Raw genomic sequence first — 19,480 nt, 5'->3', positions numbered from 1 at the left:
TTGGCAGAAGCTGTTATTTGTGAGTGAGTGCCTGGTGCTCTGGAGCATAGACAAAGCAAAGAGAATTGCAGGAAACCTCACAAAGATCATGCTCAGACTGAAACTTCAAGCAGGGTATCTGTCAAGAAAACACATTATATGAGATAAAACCTGTTGTGTGCTGCATTTAGATCCTTCTGTGGTGTTTGAAGCATGTTTCTGTTATATTCAGTAATATGAAAGTAGCAGTCCAGCTGTGGCTTCATATGCAACAGCTGTATGTGTGTGACTTGTGCAGGGCCTGTCCTTGGTGCTGTCAGAAGGAGGAATGCGTGATGGGGAGGAGAAGGATCACCCCATGGAAGAAGACTCTGGTGATTCTGAGCTGCTGCAGGGATATCAGTGGCTGCTGAGAGACCTCCCGAGGCTGCCACTGTTTGACAGTGTGAGAGCCACGACAGCTCTGGCCTTGCAGCAGGTGGGTGGAAGCAGCTGAAAGGGAGTGTCAGGCTTGTTCTTTTACTACTAGTGCTGAAACAGATCTAAACAAACTGGATCTGGCTGTGATACTGGCATGTTTGTGTGCTTGAAGAAGAATTTTGCTTGTGCTGGTGCTTTTTTTCATTAAATCCTGATTTCTAATGAAAGGAATTCTCATTCTAGGCCATCCACATGGAGACAGATCCCCAGACCATCAGTGCTTACCTGGTGTACCTCTCCCAGCATGCCCCAGTGGAGGAGCAGGGACAGCACAACGACCTTGCTCTGGTGAGAGGAGGGATTGTGTGGGGGACACATGGCACGTCCCAGGACAGTGGTAGGCATGGGACTTGCTGTACCACCGGGATGAGTTTTGAGGAGGGTGTTACTCCAAAAACTTCATGTTTGTGTCTGTGCATGGGTTGAAAGGCAAACCTGTGTCTTTGGTTTATATAATGAAATGGTAATCAGAGCAATAACCAGAGCAATAATTCCAGCAGCTGGAATGGGGAATGCAAGAGTGAATAGTGTTTTGATGGAAATCCCACCACCTGGCAGTGTTTCATAAATAAGCAGGTGCTAAACCTGCAGTCATATGTGTCTGGGGAGAGAATGGGAAGTCAGGAACTTTAGTGGTGAGTTGTTTCTGTAACCAAAACTAGATTTCTGGATTTATTTGTTTGTGTGAAGTTTTTTTTTCTTTTTAGAAAAACTTTTGGTGATTTTTTTATAATTATTTTTTTTCTTTTTTCTCTCTGGGTACTTTTTTTGCTGCTTTTAAGACTTACAAATGAGCCTCTGTTTGGATACACGGGGGAGGTTGAATGATAAGCATCAGGAAATTTTTCTCTTCAGAGAAATGCTATGTAAATGCTTACTTTGTAGTGGGGTGCATCAGAATGCATCTCTGCTCCACCGGGGCACTGTAAGATGCATGCAAAGCACTGGCCCTTTCCCTCCTGTGTCAGTTCTACTCTTGACTCCACAAGCTGATCTCCAGAGTGGTGTGTACTGGGCTGATGATGGGAACTGGAGAACATGATGCAGTGAAGCAGTGGGACCTGGCTGTGTTTTGCAGTAAAGACCTCCTGGATGTTTTTTTTCCCTGCAGGATGTCGCCCGGCTGATCGTGGAGCGCTCCACCATCATGTCCCACCTGTTCTCCAAGCTCTCCTACAGTGCTGAGTCAGATGCAGTGCTCGTGGCTCTGCTCTCCATCTTCTCCCGCTACATCAAGCGCATGCGGCAGAGCAAGGAGGGTGAGGAGGTGTACAGCTGGGTGAGTGCCTCCTGCCTTGTCCCAGCAGGTCACAGACACTGGGCAGGTTATCAAAACAGGAGCCCTTAATGGGTTACTCAATTTGAATAAACCAAGTTCAGCTCAAGAATTCCCTGATCTGAAAATAATCTAATCGTGACATAATATCAGAGCCAGGCCTATGTGTTTGTAAAATGCCTTTTTAACTTTTCCCCAAATACCTTTTGTGGCCACTGTTGGAGATGTTGGGAACTATGGTCTGAATAAATTCATCCATTCTCATGTTCTCCTTTCTCTCCCCACCTTTGCTCATCCTGTCTTATCCTGCCTTTTTCCAGTCAGAGTCCCAGGATCAGGTATTCCTTCGTTGGACTAGTGGGGAAACAGCCACCATGCACATCCTTGTGGTCCATGCCATGGTTATTCTCCTGACACTGGGGCCACCTCAAGGTTGGTGAAGTATGCTCAGATTTTTTTTGGGGGGTAACGGTCAGTACAGGACGGCTTTTCTCTATCTGCTGTCTCCTAACAGGTCAGACTGGTGTTAATCCTTCTACTCACAGGCTTGACCCTTGCAGTACATGTTTGTAGCTGTAAGATTTATCAGAATATTGCTGCAAAGAGTGAAAGAATTGCAGGCTGGTTGTTTTTGTTTTGGTTTGGTTTTTTTTGCTTTCTGCAGACAGCAGGAAATACAAAAACAATGATGTGTTCCGGTGTATTGATAGAGAAGAGCAGGGTGTCATAGGTGCTTGTGAACATGGGAAATAATCTTTTATCCACTCTTAAGCAGGGGATGGTGATTTTTACACCTTACTGGATATATGGTTCCCGGAGAAAAAGCCCCTTCCTACTGCTTTTCTGGTTGACACCTCCGAGGAGGCTCTGCTGCTCCCTGACTGGCTGAAGCTGCGGATGATCCGCTCCGAGGTCCCACGGCTCGTGGATGCAGGTGAGCCTGTGACATGTTTGTTGGTGTTTCAAACTCTGCTGAAAGGAAAGGGAGAGGCTTCCTTGCTCAAGTGTGCCCAGCCATCCTGTTTGGATGCCTTTGGATGTAGCCATCTGTCACTGTTACTTTTAAAACAGGGAAGCAAGTCTGAATGGATATTCCCCTTTCTGTGTATTTTAAAGGAATGGGAGACTCTGAATTGAGGTCCCATCTCTTTTACAACAATGCAGATGGAACTAAGCTATGCAATCACCAGACAACAGGCACAGCACTGTGGAAAGCTGTGCCTAAAGGATGTAAGCTAAACCTCTGGTTACTCTGGTCCTTGTACCACTCGTCAGGGCTCTCTTTCTTCTTGGTATTCAGAGCTTTCATCCCATTTTACTAATTAAATGACAGCTGTCTATAGCCAGTGATTGAATTATTCAATAATTCTTGCCTGCAGCCATCAAGAGATAGGGTGGAAGTTATTTTTTAATATGAATGATTGCATTACTGAGGTTCTAATAAAATTAAACAGAAGATCAGATTAGCCAGTGAGTGAATTAACTGGAAGATGCAATAAGGCGGCAATGATTTGCAGAGGAAAGAAAATATAGTAGGCAGCTGTCAGACTTCTGGCTTTAGGCTCTCTGCAGCTCTGTCATTAATGTGTCACTGTTGGTCCAGACAAAAGCACAAAGATCATGTAATAAAGATGACCCTCCATGGGCAGTTGAGATGTCTGAGGATTCAGTGTTTGTGTATTTCAGCCCTGCAGGACCTGGAGCCACAGCAGCTGCTTCTCTTTGTTCAGTCCTTTGGAATCCCAGTTTCCAGCATGAGCAAACTTCTGCAGTACCTGGATCAGGCAGTATCTCATGACCCACAGACGCTGGAGCAGAACATCATGGACAAGAGTAAGAGCTACAGAGGAGGCTGACTAGGCATTTAACTTTTTCTTGAACTGTTTCCATAAGTATCTCCTGTGACTTCCTTGGAAAAATCCAAGCTAGTTCAGCAAACTTTGTGCACAGGCTGATTTGGCAGCTTGTTGTCACTGTAGACACCTGGGTGGCCCTTGGCTGTATTTCCCAAAATAGAGGAGGATTTTTAGGATTGGAATGTACAGCATCAAAAAGTACTTTGGAAGGTACTTTGTAAAAGAAACAAAGCTTTAAAGGCATCATGTTTACAAAGTGTGTGGGAACAGCAGATTCTCTTGTCTGTGGAAGCTGTACAAACAGCCGATTACGTCCTGCTTTAATGGAGAGGGCAAGATGATGATGTGCTCTTATTTCTTCCTTTTTTCAGACTACATGGCTCATCTTGTGGAGGTTCAACATGAGAGAGGAGCAACAGGAGGCCAGACTTTCCACTCCCTGCTTACTGCCTCCTTACCAGCCCGCCGAGGTACTGCCCGTGATAGCCTGAATATCAAAGTCACCTTCCAAACTTCCCTCCTTTGTTGCTGTTGAGAGGAACAGGCAGAGATGTCTTAAAAAGCAGGCACGTTGTAATAAACCAGCAAGCTACAGTTAGACACCAGTCCTCGCTAGAGTTTTTTTGCTTCTGGCAAAGAGAGAAATTCCAGTATTTTTGGAGTTTATTACAGTGAGCTTTTCTGAGTCATATGGAAAAGTAGGTCTTGCTTGGAATTAAGAGAAAAGCTGCTAAATTTCTCAGTAGTTAGAGACTGTAAAGATGAAGGTGATCTGGTGATCTACCATAACAACATTTTCGTTTCTTCCCTTTTATTCTTCTTGCAGACAGCGCTGAGACTGCAAGGTCAAAATCTAGTCCTGAAAACTCTCAAAGTCAGAGTCGGATCCGGGCCTTGAGCCAGGTCCGTGTTGTGGGCCCAGAAGATGATCTGGCAGGCATCTTGCTGCAGGTACTGTTATAACCTCCAGCTGAGTAGCTGCTTCCCTGCAGCCGCTTTACTAAATCCATTTCTCTTACACTTGCATCTTGTGACTCCTTATCCTGCAGTGTTTGCAGGCAATAAATAAGAAAGCCCTGGTGCAGTGAGGCTGTGCCATTACAGCCTGGTGGAGTTGATACTGGCAAGAATTTTCTCTTGTAGTTGGAACGTGATGTGGCTTTTGATCATGCCTGGTATTGTCAGTACCTACTAACATGTTGCTGTCTCTGCACCTTGTTTGTTCTGTGGGTACTGCCTTTCCTCTCAGCAGTGGATGCAGGATTTGTGAAATGCTCACAGGGCCCTGGCAGCAAAGCTGTGTGCAAACAGCATTTGTACTCTGGCTTGTCTGCTTACAGAGCTTCCCTCCCTCCACTGACTCTGGAAGGAGCCTACAGGGAATTAATTGGCCAAGTCAGTTGTTGGTGTTTGGGTAGTAGGATTCCCCTGCAGTGTCAGTATTGATAGTCATGTTGGGGTTGTAGAAATGCTGCTTATGTTCATGTGCCAGGCACGAGAATATAGAAAAAGCTGTATCATAAGGTTCCTGTTAGCCTATAATCAGCATAACTGTACAAGGTAAATCGCTCCTCTGCCTCGGGGTGTTCATGGTACAGCCATCCTTTCATTGTCTGTCATAAATGTACTCCCTGTTGTATCCCCCCAGCTTTTCCCACTGACCCCGGACCCGCGGTGGCAGAACTCCAGCCTGCGGCCCCTGGCCCTGGCACTGCAGCAGTCGCTGGGGCAGGAGCTGGCCCACATCCGCCAAGGGGCCAAGCCAGAGAGCGGGGTCACGGCCAGCGGGGTCACAGCCAGCGGGGTCACGGCCAGCGGGGTCACGGCCAGCGGGGTCACGGCGCGGCTGCTGCAGGCCGTGGCTGCGCTGCTCAACTCCGCACACAGCGGCGCCCTGGTCATGGCCATGCACCGCCACCACTTCATCTCCTGCCCGCTCATGCGCCAGCTCTACCAGTACCATGTGAGTGCCTTTGGGAGCATTCCATAAAGAGGGGTGAGGGAGGAACGGGAAATCTGTTTGGGAGCATTTCATAAAGAGGGGTGAGGGAGAAATGGGAAATCTGCAGGGCATCTGCTGTGCTGTGTGCACACTTTGTAATGCTCAGCTCAGGTTGCCTGGCCATGGGCACCTGGATGCAGGCTGGCTGCATTAGCCTGGCACTGCTGAGATTACCTGCAGGGTTAGTAATCTAACTAAATGGTTACCGTACCCAGCCTGGTAACCATTTTTTGGATTTACAGCTGTAGGTCTCTGCTGGTTTTGGGATCTGTAGTCTGTGCTGTTCTGCAGCGTTGGACATGTCTTGCAAGCCAGGGCGTTTGCAGACAGTTTGAGAGCTGAAGTCTAATTCATAGAGCCATAAAATGGTTTGGGTTGGAAGGGACCTTAAAGATCACCTAGCTCCAATTCCCCTGCCATGGGCAGGGGCACCTTTCTCTACACCAGGTTCCTCCCAGCCCATCCTACCTGGCTTTGAACACTTCCAGGGATGGGGAGTTCAGAACCTCTGGGCAACCTCTGCCAGTGCCTCACCATCCTCACTGTAAAGAATTTCTTTGCAGCGCTCCATGCCACAGGACACTGCCTTCTCCTCGCTCTTCTTCAAAGTGCTCATGCAGATGCTGCAGTGGTTGGAGAACCCCGCGGTGGAAGATGGTCCCCTGCGAGCTCAGCTGAAGGCCTTTGCTGTGCAATACTCCTCAAGGCACAGGATCAGTGATGGTACTGGCACTGGGCAGCTTATGGAACCAGAGGGGACAAAGTGGGACAAGAAAGAGACGAGCAAAACTGCCCCTGGAGTAGGAAGTGTCGTGGGCAGCCTATTAGACAGGTGTCATAAGGAATTACAAAAGTAGCACATTGTGCTGCAGAAACTCTTTGAGGCTGTGAACAAGTGCTTTAGCCCTGGGGGCTTGCAATAGACACCTGGTAGCATCTCACCAAGCACAGCAGATCTCTCAGGGAAAACTTTAAATTTCTCAGGCCAGGAATTCTGTGTGAGTTGTAGTTTTGGTAGATAAGCACGCAGGAATGCCTCTGGAACAAGATCACATCATGACTTGTAGAGTTGTTTATCATCTGCCATCCCTTGGAAGCAGAAGTCTAACCAAGAGCTTGGGCATGGAAATGGGTTTGTGGTTACAGAGCTTTTTCTTAGCCACATGTCCCTGTAACATGCAGGAGAGCTGTCAAGGGTTGTGGCGGCCATAAATGGCAGTAGAATGTATATTTGTATGTTTGAGTAGTTGTGCCCTGGAGCCACATGGGAAATCTGTAGGAGGGAAGTCTGATGTGGGGGCTGGCTTGTCCCTGTGATGCCAGTGCTGTGATTTTGTTACAGTGCGAGGTGGCTTCTTGCACCTCACGGAAGCGCTTTCTTTCCGTCGTGACCCGGACTTGATCAGCTCCACAGTCTGTGCCATCATTGCAACCCTGAAATCAGGAGAGAAGTGTAATGTGGAGCCAGAGCTCATCAGCAAAGGTATGGATGTCCTTCTGCTCTCCTTTGCAGCAGCAGCTTGAGCTTCCATCCCAGCAAGGCAGTGCCTAGTGTGCAGGCTGTGGGAATCTGCCTTCTCCCTGGATGAGAAGATGTGAACTCATCCAAGCTTGGCCCTATCCTGTATCACTTCCTTTCCCCCACTGTATGTGGATTTATAAACTGTGATCTGGGTCTCGGATTAAGTCTCTGAGCAAACTGTTTGTTTCCACTAACAAAAAGAAAGGGAAACCTATTATTCCAGATAAAAATGGCTTCTCTCTTCCTCACTGAGCCTGGCTATCAGGAGTAATACTTGTAAGGTTCCATACCTTTCACCACATCCTGAAGTTTATGAGTGACATCTTTCTCCCTCTGCTAGTCCTTCAAGGTCTGATTGAAACGCACTCTCCATACCTGGAGGAGCTCCTGACTGTCCTCTTCTCAGCTACTGTTGAGACCAAGTGTCCTGCCATGAAACCAATTGCTGTGGTGTGCTCCTTGTTGCTCCAGGACAAAGAAGAAACACCAGTAAAGCAGGAGGTGGAGAGTTGCAGGTGAGCCAAGGCAATGCTGGGAATTCACAGGTAGGTCTGGGTGCATGGTATCACCAGTGACACTGGCCTTGCTTTGTCCACAGTGCTGAATCAGCTTGGCCAGGGCCTGCCTCTGGCCTTCTCAATGACTGGCTGGAGATGTTGGACCCAGAGGTCATCAGCAGCTGCCCTGATCTACAGCAGAAGCTACTGTTCTCCTGGAACAAAGTAAGAGTTGTTGGGCAGAGGGACTGCTGTGATAAAAGGACTTTCTGGGGTACTGACCTGCACCTGGAAACAGGGCAAGGGCTAGTTTTATGTTCTGCCAAGGTTACTGTATGAGTTCAAAGCAGTACAGGCTAACTAGGAGGACAGTTCTGTGCAAGGCTCGCATTTCTCAGTGCAGGGCTTATGTTTCCTCTTATCTTTATATTTCCTCAGCTATGTTCTTTTAAGGACTGCAAAGTGCTTTACAGACACAGCACGGTCCCATAACAACCCAGCCAGCTGTGTTTTCGTTGGTATTTTTGCAGACAGATGAATAGCTTGCCCAAAGTGCCATGCCAAAGCGCTTAACCAAAGTTAAAGCTGAAACTGAATTTCACATCTGATGCCATGTTCTCTGAGAAAGTGCTGCCCTAAATCCTCGTGCTGTCTGTCCTCCTGGATTATCATCCTTCTGCAATACACATGGCATCTCCTACAGCCACCTTGCTACCAGGACCTGTTCATTACATCTCTTCCTCTTTCGGTGCTTCCAGGCAGGGTCCCAGGTGCCCTCCTTCCGCCCATACCTCTTGGCTCTTCTGACTCACCAGTCCAGCTGGAGCACACTGCACCAGTGCATCAGGCTTCTGCTTGGCAGGAACAGGGAGCAAAGGTGAGTCTTGTTTGTCAGGCCTAGCCAAGGGATTGTGTTGTGCAGCTCTGTCTGTCTGAGAGAGAACAAGACCTGCCATGTTCATGATGTGTCTGCCAGGAGATGTAAGTCAGCCAAAAATAGGCTTTGTGAGAAGGATGCAGATTTCAGTCCTGCTGATTTGTGTATCTTGATATAAATATTACCTACTGTTTGATGGAAGCAGCACATAAAGATTTGGCTGTGTTCTAAACAGGAAGTGCTAATTGTGGGTAATCCATCTTGCATTGCCCTTGTTGGTAGTCTTTATGAACACAGGGTTTGCAGGATGGCTTGGATAGCAAACTGAGAGCTGTCTCTGTACCTGGGCAGGCTCTGATGGATCTTTTGGTTGTACTAAACTCTATTTCCAGTCTTTCTCTAACCCTTTCATTACATCAGACCCCTAGTTCTCATCTCTGCAGCAGCCCTAGCTCTGAGCTTCTATGCACAGCTTTCAAATACTGAAGTTCCAGTGTAGTAGTATTGTTACAGTTATGGACCAGGAAATGCTAAAATCTAATAACAGCAATACTTCTAAAACTGGTAATATTTCAGATTATTATTTTATTCTTAATTTCTTGCTCAAATTTAAATTACTTTCTCAGTTCAAGGTAACTGTGATAGGGACAGTAAGGTCATTGGTCTGATTGTACCAACTGTTTGTGTTGATGACCAACTCCTGGCCTTGGTGTAAGGCTCCATGTAGCCCCCACACTTGCTGGATGCCATTTGTTCTGTTCTGTACCCTGTGCTGTGCTTATTGCAACAACTATTTAGTCATAATCTGGGAACAGAACCAAACCCCTTCTTGGGACTTAATAGGTCCTATTTTTACATTTGCAGATGTTTCTTTCTTCACAGCACTCATGTTTAGTGATGCTTCCATGTGTTCGTGTGCTGCCCGAAGGTTGTGTTGACTCTAATTGCAAATCTGTCTTCTTTTATCTTCTGGCAGGTTTGACCCAACTGCATCCTTGGATTTCTTGTGGGCCTGTATTCACATTCCTCGGATCTGGCAGGGAAGGGACCAGAGAACTCCTCAGGTATTGGTTCAGTTCTTCCAAGATTCCTATCTGGATGGTGTGAGAAGCAATGTTTTCACAGTGCCTGATTTTTACATGGCCAAGAGGTGGCTGGAGTGATTCAGGTGCAGTGTGCCAAGTTTGCTGCCTGTACCTCAGCTGATTACTTAGCTGCTCTGCTGTTACATATTACAGTGGCAGTTTAGAGTCCAAAAAGCTGATAGGAACACATAAAGTTTGCCCACTTGGCATTCCCCCTGCAGCAGTTGCCACAATATCTGGTAAAGGCACAAGAGAGTGTCAGGCAAGCTAAAACTCAGCATGGGATAATTGCCATTTTACAAAGAGAAGGATGCTGTGTCTCTTCTCCACAGAATTTCTTTGGTTTGGTGACTGAATTATGCTTTCTGACCCATCACACATGCTGAGATGGAAGTGAATGAAGAAGTAGAGGAGGGGTAAAGAGATTTTATTCTAAGTCTAGTTCTAAGATGTTCTATTCCAGTCAGGGAACGTGTGACTAGAAGGAGCTAAGGATCTTGGGATTTAGTGTGGAATAATTTGGGGTGTCCTCTTGCATTACAGAAGCGCCGTGAGGAATTTGTGCTCCACCTGAAGGCATCAGAACTGATCAGCATGGTGGAGCTGATCCTGGCTGAGGCAGAGACCAGATACCAGAACACTGATGAGGCCTCCTGCACACTCATCCAGTCTCGACTGCCCTTGCTGCTCAGTTGTTCTCATGGAGACCTTGAGAACGTCAAAAAAGTAACAGAATATTTGACCAGCTGCATCCAGCAGTGGGGAAGCAGGTGAGGGTGCAAATGAGGAGCATTGTCTGCTTGAATTGTAGTTCTTGGGCATAGGCAGGCAGGTTATGATGAGACTTACCAGTATGTCTTCATTTAAGAATATCATGTTCCAGAGCCTGTATGAAAATGCACACTATCCTCCCCGAGGTTTGGGGAAATAACAAGTGGTTTTAAGTGGTACTCAGCCCAGGAAGCTGACTTCAAAAGTGAAATTTAAGGACCCTCTTGCTTTTAGGACTTCAGAATTAAATTCTTGACATGCTTGGGTTTTTTTTTTTTCTTTTGTTCTTTAAGGCAGTGGTTATTTTTAATTACTAGTTCCTAACGTGGGATTTCTTGTCTACTCATCCCTTGAGTCACTGCTTGTAATACAACCTGCTTCTGACTTGCTTTCAAAGCTGAATGGAGACCAAATTATTTCCTAACAGCTATTTTAAGACTGTGGAAAGAACAGGAAGATGATGTTTTTGTGTCAGTGAAAGGAACTGACCTGATTCCAGCCTTACTTATGGTGATACTAGGAAAGATTCTAAGTAACTGTTGCTTTCTACTGCTTCCCAGTACAGACTATGTCAGGGATCTCCAGGAGTTTCAGGTGTGTAGAGAACATGCTGGTTAGTCTGAATAGTTGTGGTTCTGACTTCTTTTCCAATTAGAATGGGGCTGACCGCTTTCTTGTCCTGTGCCCTTTGAACTGCAGTTTTCTAACTCAGATGGCCTCGTGATGGATCCCCGTAGGCTGTGGATGGATCTCTGTAGAAAGTGAATGATTTGAGCTGTCCAAAAGAAGCAAAGTCTTAAAAAACACTGGTTAAAATTAGTCATGTCTGTGTTTTCACATGCTCTGCCACATGCAGGAAGGGTGTTAATAATCTGATGGTTCTTGGGTGTTTGCTGGTTGAACTAATGTAGTAACCAGTGGCTGACCTCTCCCTTTTTCCTTTAGCTCTGTGGGGAAATGCTGCCAGGACCTTCTGCTGCAGATATACCTGCAACTACCTGAGCTCCTTGTGCCTATGCCTGAGATGCTTCTTACCAGTGAAGGAGCCAGAGACAGCAGCACTTGCAAGGTAAAGTTGGAGGCATAGGAAAGCCCCTTTCCAGTTGTGTATGCAGAATGGGTGCTACCTTGATGCCCAGTTTAGAAGGTGAGGCTGGCAAAAGCTTCCTGGGTGACTTTGGTTTCTTTATTTTGCTTTTCTGTTACCCCATCCCTGCCTGCACTCTCCAGAGCAGAGAGTTCTGATGTGGTTTATTTTGCAGTGTCCTTCTATCAAATAATATAAGCTCCACAAGCTTCTGTGTGACAAATGCTTTTGTAAGGCACAAGTGTGCAGGCATCTGATCCTGCTTTGATGTCTGTAGGGACTGTGGACTTCAGATCCCATGCCAGCTGGAACACTGCATGTGCTCACAGATTCTACCTGAAAATAATTTCTGTTAACCCCCCTGTGTAGCTCGAAAGGAATTGGGAAACACTGCTGGAGAGCCAGGGGCTGGTTTGTACATTAAACTTCTTAACAGTTTGCTCATTATTTTTCTTCCAGCTTGATGCCCTGGTTCACAGATTCATTAACCTCCTCGCAGACACCAGTGACTCCAAGTCATCCGAAAGCCGCGTGTGGGATGCCAATATGGCCTGCAGGAAGTTGGCTGTGGCTCATCCCATCCTCCTCCTTAGGTACCTCTCTCTCCCTGTGTGTGGCTGGGGCTTATTGAAAAGCATCCACCCTTGTCCTAGAAAGGGAACAAAACAAACTTGCAGCAATCACAATGGTGGTCACAGAATTCACCTTCATGTACAGAAGTCAGGAGAAAAGGCATCAAAGTTACATCTTTTACAGTGAGGCAACACCTTGTGTCTGTCAGGAAATAATCTTGGAACTGGAGACTAGGGAACAGAGTATGGGTGGGAAATGGGGCATGCTGTGTCTATACAGGGATCAAGACAAGAACTCTGAGAGAGGATAAGGGATTTTGCCTTCCAGGAACTGAGGTAACATGTAACTTCCAAAGATCTAGGCCTAGATTTTCTTGTTTGGTGTTTCAGGCACTTGCCAATGATTGCAGCACTGCTGCACGGCCGCGTTCACCTCAATTTCCAGGAATTCAGGCAGCAGAACCACTTGACCTTCTTCATCCATGTCCTGGGGATCCTGGAGCTGCTCCAGCCGCAGGTGTTCCAGAACGAGCACCAGGCGGCACTCTGGGACTGTCTCCTGTCCTTCATCCGTCTGCTGCTGGTAGGAAAATCCTGCTTCCCTCCGTGTGCAGGCTGCTGGCCACTAGATGGGGAAGCTCGTGTAACACAGGGCCAACCTTGGTGCTTCTCATTTGAAGGGAAAGCCTTCCTAAATGCCTAAGAACAAAAAAGTTTATGAAGTACCTTGGAGAGCTTGAAGAGGAAGCGGGAGATCAAGAAACTGCTCCCTGGTACCCAGAGGTGCAGGATGGGGCAGTGCTTTGCTACTGTTTTTTGGTTAACTCTCACCTTGATCCTTTCTCAGAATTACAGAAAGTCCTCACGGCACCTGGCTGCCTTCATCAGCAAGTTTGTCCAGTTTATCCACAAGTACATCACGTGCAATGCCCAGGCAGCTGTCTCCTTCTTGCAGAAGCACTCGGATCCACTCCAGTAAGCTTCCTTATGCCTGTTAGCCCATGCACAGTCAGATTGCCAGGGGCTAATGAGACAGAAGACAGCAAGAGGATGTGACAGAGTAGCTGCTAATATGGCACTTTTTTACCCTTGGCTCCCTTAAGTCTCCACTGAAATGAGCAGCATATCTCTTCTTTATAGGTGAAAACTGAGCCCAAGGAAGTCACATAATGACTTTAACTCACATAATGGCCCAAATGTTATATCGAGGTATTATAGTGCCCTGCAACCTTTCCAGAGAAGCAGCTGGAGAGCCTTTCCCCAGAGCAGTGGCTGCAGGGTCCCACCTACAGATAAGTGGGGAAAATGCATTTGAGTTCCAGTTATGAAGAAAGGAAAAATCTTGTTTCTGCTTCTAAGAAGCTCTTTGTTTCAGTGTACATATCTGTGCTCATGCCCTTATTGCTATTGAAAGCCAAACACACCACCTCTTTTTCCCAGTGACCTGTCATCAGACAACAGTGACCTAGCAATGCTGAAGTCCCTCCTGGCTGGGCTGAGTCTGCCTAGTAAGAGTGGCACCTTGGACAGGGGCTCTGATGAAGAGAAGGATGGTGAGTCTGGGTGGGAGAAGAGTTATTCCAGCTGATAAACCTGCAGTACATTTTGTAGAATTGGTGGTTTTGTGGGGTGTATACTGTGCTTGTTCTTGTAACAGTTCCATATGTTTAGAGTGGAGACTGGCACTTGTATGCTCAGCAGTTGGGAACCCAGTATTTGGGATGGGTTAATTTGTTTTCCTGCCAGTGGTATCACTACTGGAGCAGAACAGCTCTTAACAAGGGTGAGTTTCCTGGTCGTGGATTTTGCCCTTTTAATCCACACTTAAGGATTGACCTGTTGGGGGGATTCTAAGGGTACATCCATTCTTCCACTGTTTACAGCTTGCACAGCTTGCATGGGAAAATTATTCAGTATTAAAAGAGCTTGCAAAGCTTCCTCCTCAGTGTCAGCTGAAGGGGTTACAGGAGGTGCAGTGAGATTAGAGACAGTGTGAGAGCCAGGAATTGTATCTCAGCATTGCTGGTGGCTCATGATACACCACTGCACTGGTAGGGAAGTCCACAGGCTGTCAGGAGTGCCCTGCTTTCTCTCTCTCCCCCCAGATGAAGCAGCTGCTGGCTCTCTCCCCCTGGTCAGCGTGTCTCTCTTCACTCCCCTCACGCCAGCTGAAATGGCCCCGTATATGAAGAGGCTCTCCAGAGGCCAGACAGTGGAGGGTGAGTGAGGACCTGCTGTGCAAAGACACAGGGCAAATGCAGATATTTGTCAACCTTTTTACTTATCTGTCAGCAGCAGCCTGGTTTTCCTGTTTCAGTCTTGTGTTTGGAAGTCTCCAGCAGTCAGGATGTTGTTCCATTTTTGGATTAACTTGTCCATAGCCTCCTGTGGTTCTGTGACAGAGGCTTCCTATGATTCTGTTATCACTTAGCTCAGCAGTACTTCAGTGGCCCTTCTAGGCCATTTGAGATTGGCCCTTCTGGGCCATTTGATGGCCCCTTTGAGGCTCTTCAAGGATCTTTAAGCATTTTGGGAGATAGTATGAGTAAATCAAGGAGTGCTGCAGTTCTGAAGTGCTGATAGGAATGAAATACCAAACTGATGAGAAGCAGGATTTGCTAGAAATCCCCAAATGGCCTTCATGGAAGAAAACCATGTTAATCTGGCATATGGGAACAATAATCTCCAAAGGTCTTCTGAAATTACAGGTGTCCTGTGTTCAAACCTAGGTTGTGACAGTTTTCCTTCCAAGGTAGAATAGGACAAAAAAGTCCTGCCTGTACTCTGTCTTTTAAAGAGACACACTCTGAAGGTCTTTAGATACAGAAGAAGGTGTTCTGAAACTGAAACCTCTCACCCCATTGCATTCCTTCCTCTGCTTGGGCAGGTTGGGATATGTTGATCTGGCACATCTCTGGTCTCCTCCTTTCTTCAGAACTGCTTTTATTACGCTACCTTTGTGTGCAAGTGGGAAAACTTGATGGCTTGGGAGATTTGTTTTGTGGGGAAAAAGAAAGATTCTTTGCTGGATCAGTGAATTTCAGTCACCTTTTCAACTTGTGTCTTCTCCCAGACATCCTGGAGGTGCTGACAGACATCGATGAGATGTCCAGACGGAGGCCAGAAATTCTTGCCTTTTTTGCTGTGAGTATTGTTCTCAGACTGGAAGGAAGAGATTCTTTTCACCAGAGTCTGTTGCACAGCCAGCTTAAGCACTACCCTTCCTCTGCTTTTTGGGTGGTTGTTGCAGCACCTTAGGAGAAAAGTGTCCTCAGTTAGCCCTGCTGAGGGCAGACAGTATTCCCCTCCATTGCATACTGCCTCAGCTATCATCTACTGTATGTCAGAGGAAGAATTAAACCTCTATCCTCTTCCCAGTGCAAGGAGAGAACAGAACAGCTCTGTTGAATAAGCTGGAAACTAGGGAAAACTCAGCTGTCCCACATGAAATAAGATTACAGAAGAGTACTTTAAAGTATTCAAAACCAGGATAATCTGTCTTACAAAAAGGGATTTCTGGGGTCAGCCAGTACCTGCTGGATTTGTGTTGGGCTGGATTGGTGTGGAGGGGGAGCAATGCCAGTCTGAGGAGTTTGTGCTCCCTGAATGGCCCTGTGATCCACATTTGTCCATCTTTCAGACAAACCTGCAGAAGCTGATGAGTTCATCAGAGGATTCCTGCCGAAACCTGGCCTTCAGCCTGGCTTTGCGCTCCATCCAGAACAACCCCAGGTGAGCACCCCTGGAACTGAGGCTGTGCTGGCTGATCTGGGCTGTACTGACCCTGTCATGTTTCACTCCCAGCATTGCTGCAGATTTCCTGCCCACCTACATGTACTGCCTCGGCAGCCGAGACTTCGAGGTGGTGCAGACAGCACTGAGGAACCTGCCTGAATACACCCTCCTCTGCCAAGGTACGTGGAGATCAGACCTTTGGGGCATGGTTGGCCTCACAGGGGTCAAAGCTGGGGTCCTGTGCTCCCCTGGGAAGTTGCCATGGATTGCTGTTGCTTAGACCCATCTGAGAGTAGCAACAGTAGCTTTGGGCTGAACTTCACAAGGGGGATTTGTCATAGAGACAAGGGGGGCTTCCTTGAAATGGATTTGCTCCCTTACTTTTTTGTTTTCTCTGAGTTGTGACCTCTCACATGATCACAAACCCACAGAGCTGTTAGAGGGGCGGTTGTGCCAAGTTCTTATGGAAGGGGAGATTTCTCATACAGCTGCAAATGCTCACCCAGTGGTTGTTGGTGGATTGCTCTTGCACATGGAGCCCTGGGGCCAGTCCTCACTCTGCCTTTCTCTTTCCCTTTCCCAGAGCATGCAGCAGTTCTGCTGCACAGGGCCTTCCTGGTGGGCATGTATGGCCAGATCGACACCAGCTCTCAGATCTCAGAGGCCTTGAAGATTCTGCACATGGAGGCCATGATATGAACATGTGGTTCTGGGAGTTCCACTTCCAGAGGAATTAATTTAATGGATTCATCAGCTGCATTACAACCCTGTAAGAAGAACAGTGTATTGCAACCCATGTGCTGGAGGATCAAAGAGGTGATGTGGTAGGCCAGACTGGGCTGGAAAAGAAGAAGGTGCTGACTGAAGATCAGAAAAGGACAAGGATCAATCTGGCTGGCTAAGATGCCATTATTGTGGGAGAAAAATCTCCTAAACTTTGTGCCAAACAGGGACCACTTCCTTCATGGGGTCTTGGGACAGTGGCTGTCGGTTTGTTGTTTGGGGCTTTTTGTGTCTCCAAGAAGGCAGAGCTGCTGAGAGAGCAGAAGGGAGTGAGTGATGGCCCTTACATTTGAAGTGTCTGCACTCTCTGTGTTGGAGAGAACATGCAGATTTGTGCAGGGGGAGAGACCACTTTGGTTTCTGGGGGTGGGTGGTTTTTTTTATTTTATAATTAAAATTCTCTTTGTTTCCATTGTGCCTTTCTCTGCTCCCTTGGGCGTAGCTTCACATCCCTCTCACCCTGTTCTTCAGTCTCTTGTTACTCTAGACAAAACATCTCTGGAAGACCTGTCTCCATGGCCAAGTGCTCACAGGGCTCTCTAGGCCTTTTGCAGCATATGCAAGGAATGGAGCATATTTGGAAGGATCAGTGGGGGTACCATGGATGAGTTGGGTCAGTACCAACTGCTGACAGGACAACTTCTAAGAGGTTCCTTGGAAAACTTTTGTTTAAAAACAAATAAAACAAACTTCTTGGTACATCTGCAAACATCCCAGCAGCTGGCCACTGTCACAGTGGAGTCTTTGAACAAGCACCTTTGTTTCGTCTTTGGGATCTGCCAGTTCCTCCCTGTGACTCTTCTGCCCACTACTCTCTGGTCCTTGCCTGCTGATAGGGGTGAGGGTTTATTTGCCAGCTGTAATTTGAGGACAGAAAATCTTCCTTTCCTCTGCTCCAGAGAAATGGCTGCTCCGTGTGCTTTTTCTCCAGTCTCAATTCTAATCACCAGTTTGTTCTCATGTCTCTATTCCTCTGGTACTCCACTTGTTAGTAGAGAAACACTGTAGTACAGTAATGACAAACATCCTGGAGGAATTTTATCTGTATTTCTTTGCTGGTGGCAGGGACAGTTGTGACCTCATAGGTGGCTGGGTGGGGAAATATTGGCTGTTCTTGCACGTGAGGAATACCACAGCTGAACACTTTAGCTGGTGTGTCAAAATATGAATGAATGTCCAGCTGGCTTTGCAAAGAAAAGGAGAAGAAAAGGGGGAGAACTGAGCCTCCCATCAACTCTTAGTAGCCTTGTCTTTAAATAGAGATTAGAGCCATCAGTTATGGATGCAACATGTTCTTTTCCTCAGCAGCATCTGCTTTGCATCCAGAGCCACTACTGTGGCAATTAGCTCCATATAAATTATGTGGAGGAACAGCTGAAGGAGATCAAGTCAGTGGAATGGGTTTCCTGAGGGGCTCAGTGACAGCAGGATTAACGCCTGTCCGAGGGGAGCCAGTAATCTCACTGGGAACCCTTACCTTAGTCCCTTATCACACATCGTTAAGGCACTGCTCAGTTTGTCAGAGCAGGGAGGTAGTTCTGTTGGTGCTGCTGTGGGCCTAGAGCAGCTGGGAACTTGTGGGACTTCCTGGAAAAGGGCTTATAAGGACTTTGAGTCAAGGAGCAAGGAAGATATCTCAAGAGTGTTATTGTGCAAAGACAGTGAGTCAAACACGATAGCTTTGGTAAAGATCATCTCTGCAACTGGGGCTTTCCAGAAATTCCACTCTGGAGCTGCAACTAGAAACATTTACAGGCAAAACCAAACAATGTGGTTGGTCCCAAATTGTCCTGTGTCTGTTTTGCAATGCCTGTGGTGAGCAGACCTGCTCCAGGATGCCTGAGACACAGGAGCAGGGCACGCTTGGATGTTGGCAGAACTACTTCATGACCCCCTCAGTCCAGAGCAGACAGGCTTTGCAGAGCTCTGTGGAAAGAGCTGGGAAGGTGGAAGGAGCATCTCTTTAACAGCAGCAGCAATCTCCTTTTGGGAAATCAGGAAATGAAGCCAAATGGAGATGATGTGGGTGGAAGTTACTCTGCAGAACTGAGGCTTCCCATAGATCTCCCAGTACAAAAATCATCATCTGTGATTTGTTGATCTCTCCTTTTTGCTGTGTTGAGGGTTGCCACAATGCATTTTCTCTGCTGCCATCCTCTGCTTGGACCCAGTGGAGCTAAGCAGGTTGCCTTGGCTTGAAGCACATCAACAAAACCAGATCAGTGCTGAAAACAGAGCTGTCAGAGGCAGCTGGGTGGAGACAGCTCAGGGCAGGGCCCCATCCCTGCTCTTGGGGAAGGCAGCCGTGACAGCTCTCAAATGGTTGGTGACAGTGGTACTGATGCCCTGACACTTGCCTGCCTGTAATCTGTGCTCTGTAATTTCCATCTCTGCCTGGCTGAGCACCTCCTCTCCTCCCATCCTGACTGAGCTGACAGTGTCACCCTTCACGGCTCATCCCAGGCTCCTGCTGGGGCTGGGGCCATCTTCTGTATCTTCAAGAGCTTGTGCCTTGATCAAAAGAGGAGTGGTGAGGAGGTTTGTAGGGTCTTTCCTGGCCAAGCCCATGGGACCCCATGACTCACCCAGTGCAAGTCACTGCTCCCATCTGCCTTACAGGCAGCACATCCCAAACTGGTGCAAAATGCTTGTTTAAACACCTTTTTACCATCATCTCCTGTAGTCAAGAGCTTTCTAAAGAGAACTGTGCTGCCAGAGCTGGTGTCTGGGGCTGGGGAATGTTTAACACTGGCTCATGGGGAGGCTTTTTCTCTTCTCAGATACACTGGGAATCCCTTGCCAGCTGTAGGGGGAGGCATGATGGGGAAAACTGGCCAGAGGTTTGTTTCTCATCCTGTGGCTGCACCCAGCTCAGGGCAAGGCTGCACATCATGGGCCTCCACTGCTTGGCTGAGCACAAGTGGGCATCTCTAAGCTGGCCATACCACACACCTGGCA

General features: G+C 47.4%; 1 protein-coding gene across 2 annotated transcripts in view; it reads left to right on the top strand.

Annotated features, from left to right (window-relative positions):
• Positions 1 to 16,934, top strand: part of INTS1 (integrator complex subunit 1) — a 28,070-nt gene extending 11,136 nt beyond the window's left edge. Inside the window, exons 22-47 of one of the 2 annotated variants that reach the window (XM_053991991.1) lie at positions 278 to 457; positions 643 to 747; positions 1,571 to 1,738; positions 2,056 to 2,167; positions 2,511 to 2,669; positions 3,422 to 3,568; positions 3,963 to 4,061; positions 4,418 to 4,542; positions 5,240 to 5,554; positions 6,157 to 6,316; positions 6,936 to 7,076; positions 7,456 to 7,630; positions 7,714 to 7,837; positions 8,371 to 8,489; positions 9,466 to 9,553; positions 10,118 to 10,344; positions 11,291 to 11,414; positions 11,892 to 12,025; positions 12,395 to 12,587; positions 12,852 to 12,979; positions 13,445 to 13,557; positions 14,110 to 14,223; positions 15,078 to 15,148; positions 15,645 to 15,736; positions 15,809 to 15,918; positions 16,323 to 16,934. In XM_053991991.1, the coding sequence (XP_053847966.1) occupies positions 278 to 457; positions 643 to 747; positions 1,571 to 1,738; positions 2,056 to 2,167; positions 2,511 to 2,669; positions 3,422 to 3,568; positions 3,963 to 4,061; positions 4,418 to 4,542; positions 5,240 to 5,554; positions 6,157 to 6,316; positions 6,936 to 7,076; positions 7,456 to 7,630; positions 7,714 to 7,837; positions 8,371 to 8,489; positions 9,466 to 9,553; positions 10,118 to 10,344; positions 11,291 to 11,414; positions 11,892 to 12,025; positions 12,395 to 12,587; positions 12,852 to 12,979; positions 13,445 to 13,557; positions 14,110 to 14,223; positions 15,078 to 15,148; positions 15,645 to 15,736; positions 15,809 to 15,918; positions 16,323 to 16,438 (3,639 nt within the window). In that variant the 3' untranslated portion in view covers positions 16,439 to 16,934. Of the gene's footprint in view, positions 1 to 277; positions 458 to 642; positions 748 to 1,570; positions 1,739 to 2,055; positions 2,168 to 2,507; positions 2,670 to 3,421; positions 3,569 to 3,962; positions 4,062 to 4,417; positions 4,543 to 5,239; positions 5,555 to 6,156; positions 6,317 to 6,935; positions 7,077 to 7,455; positions 7,631 to 7,713; positions 7,838 to 8,370; positions 8,490 to 9,465; positions 9,554 to 10,117; positions 10,345 to 11,290; positions 11,415 to 11,891; positions 12,026 to 12,394; positions 12,588 to 12,851; positions 12,980 to 13,444; positions 13,558 to 14,109; positions 14,224 to 15,077; positions 15,149 to 15,644; positions 15,737 to 15,808; positions 15,919 to 16,322 lie in introns of both variants that reach the window. The other variant, XM_053991990.1, reaches the window with a different exon arrangement.
• The last annotated feature ends 2,546 nt before the right edge of the window (positions 16,935 to 19,480 follow it).

Source organism: Vidua macroura, chromosome 16 (genome assembly GCF_024509145.1).
Source record: "Vidua macroura isolate BioBank_ID:100142 chromosome 16, ASM2450914v1, whole genome shotgun sequence".
Classification (NCBI taxonomy): Eukaryota; Metazoa; Chordata; class Aves; order Passeriformes; family Viduidae; genus Vidua; species Vidua macroura.
This window is presented reverse-complemented; position numbering and strand designations above follow the sequence as displayed.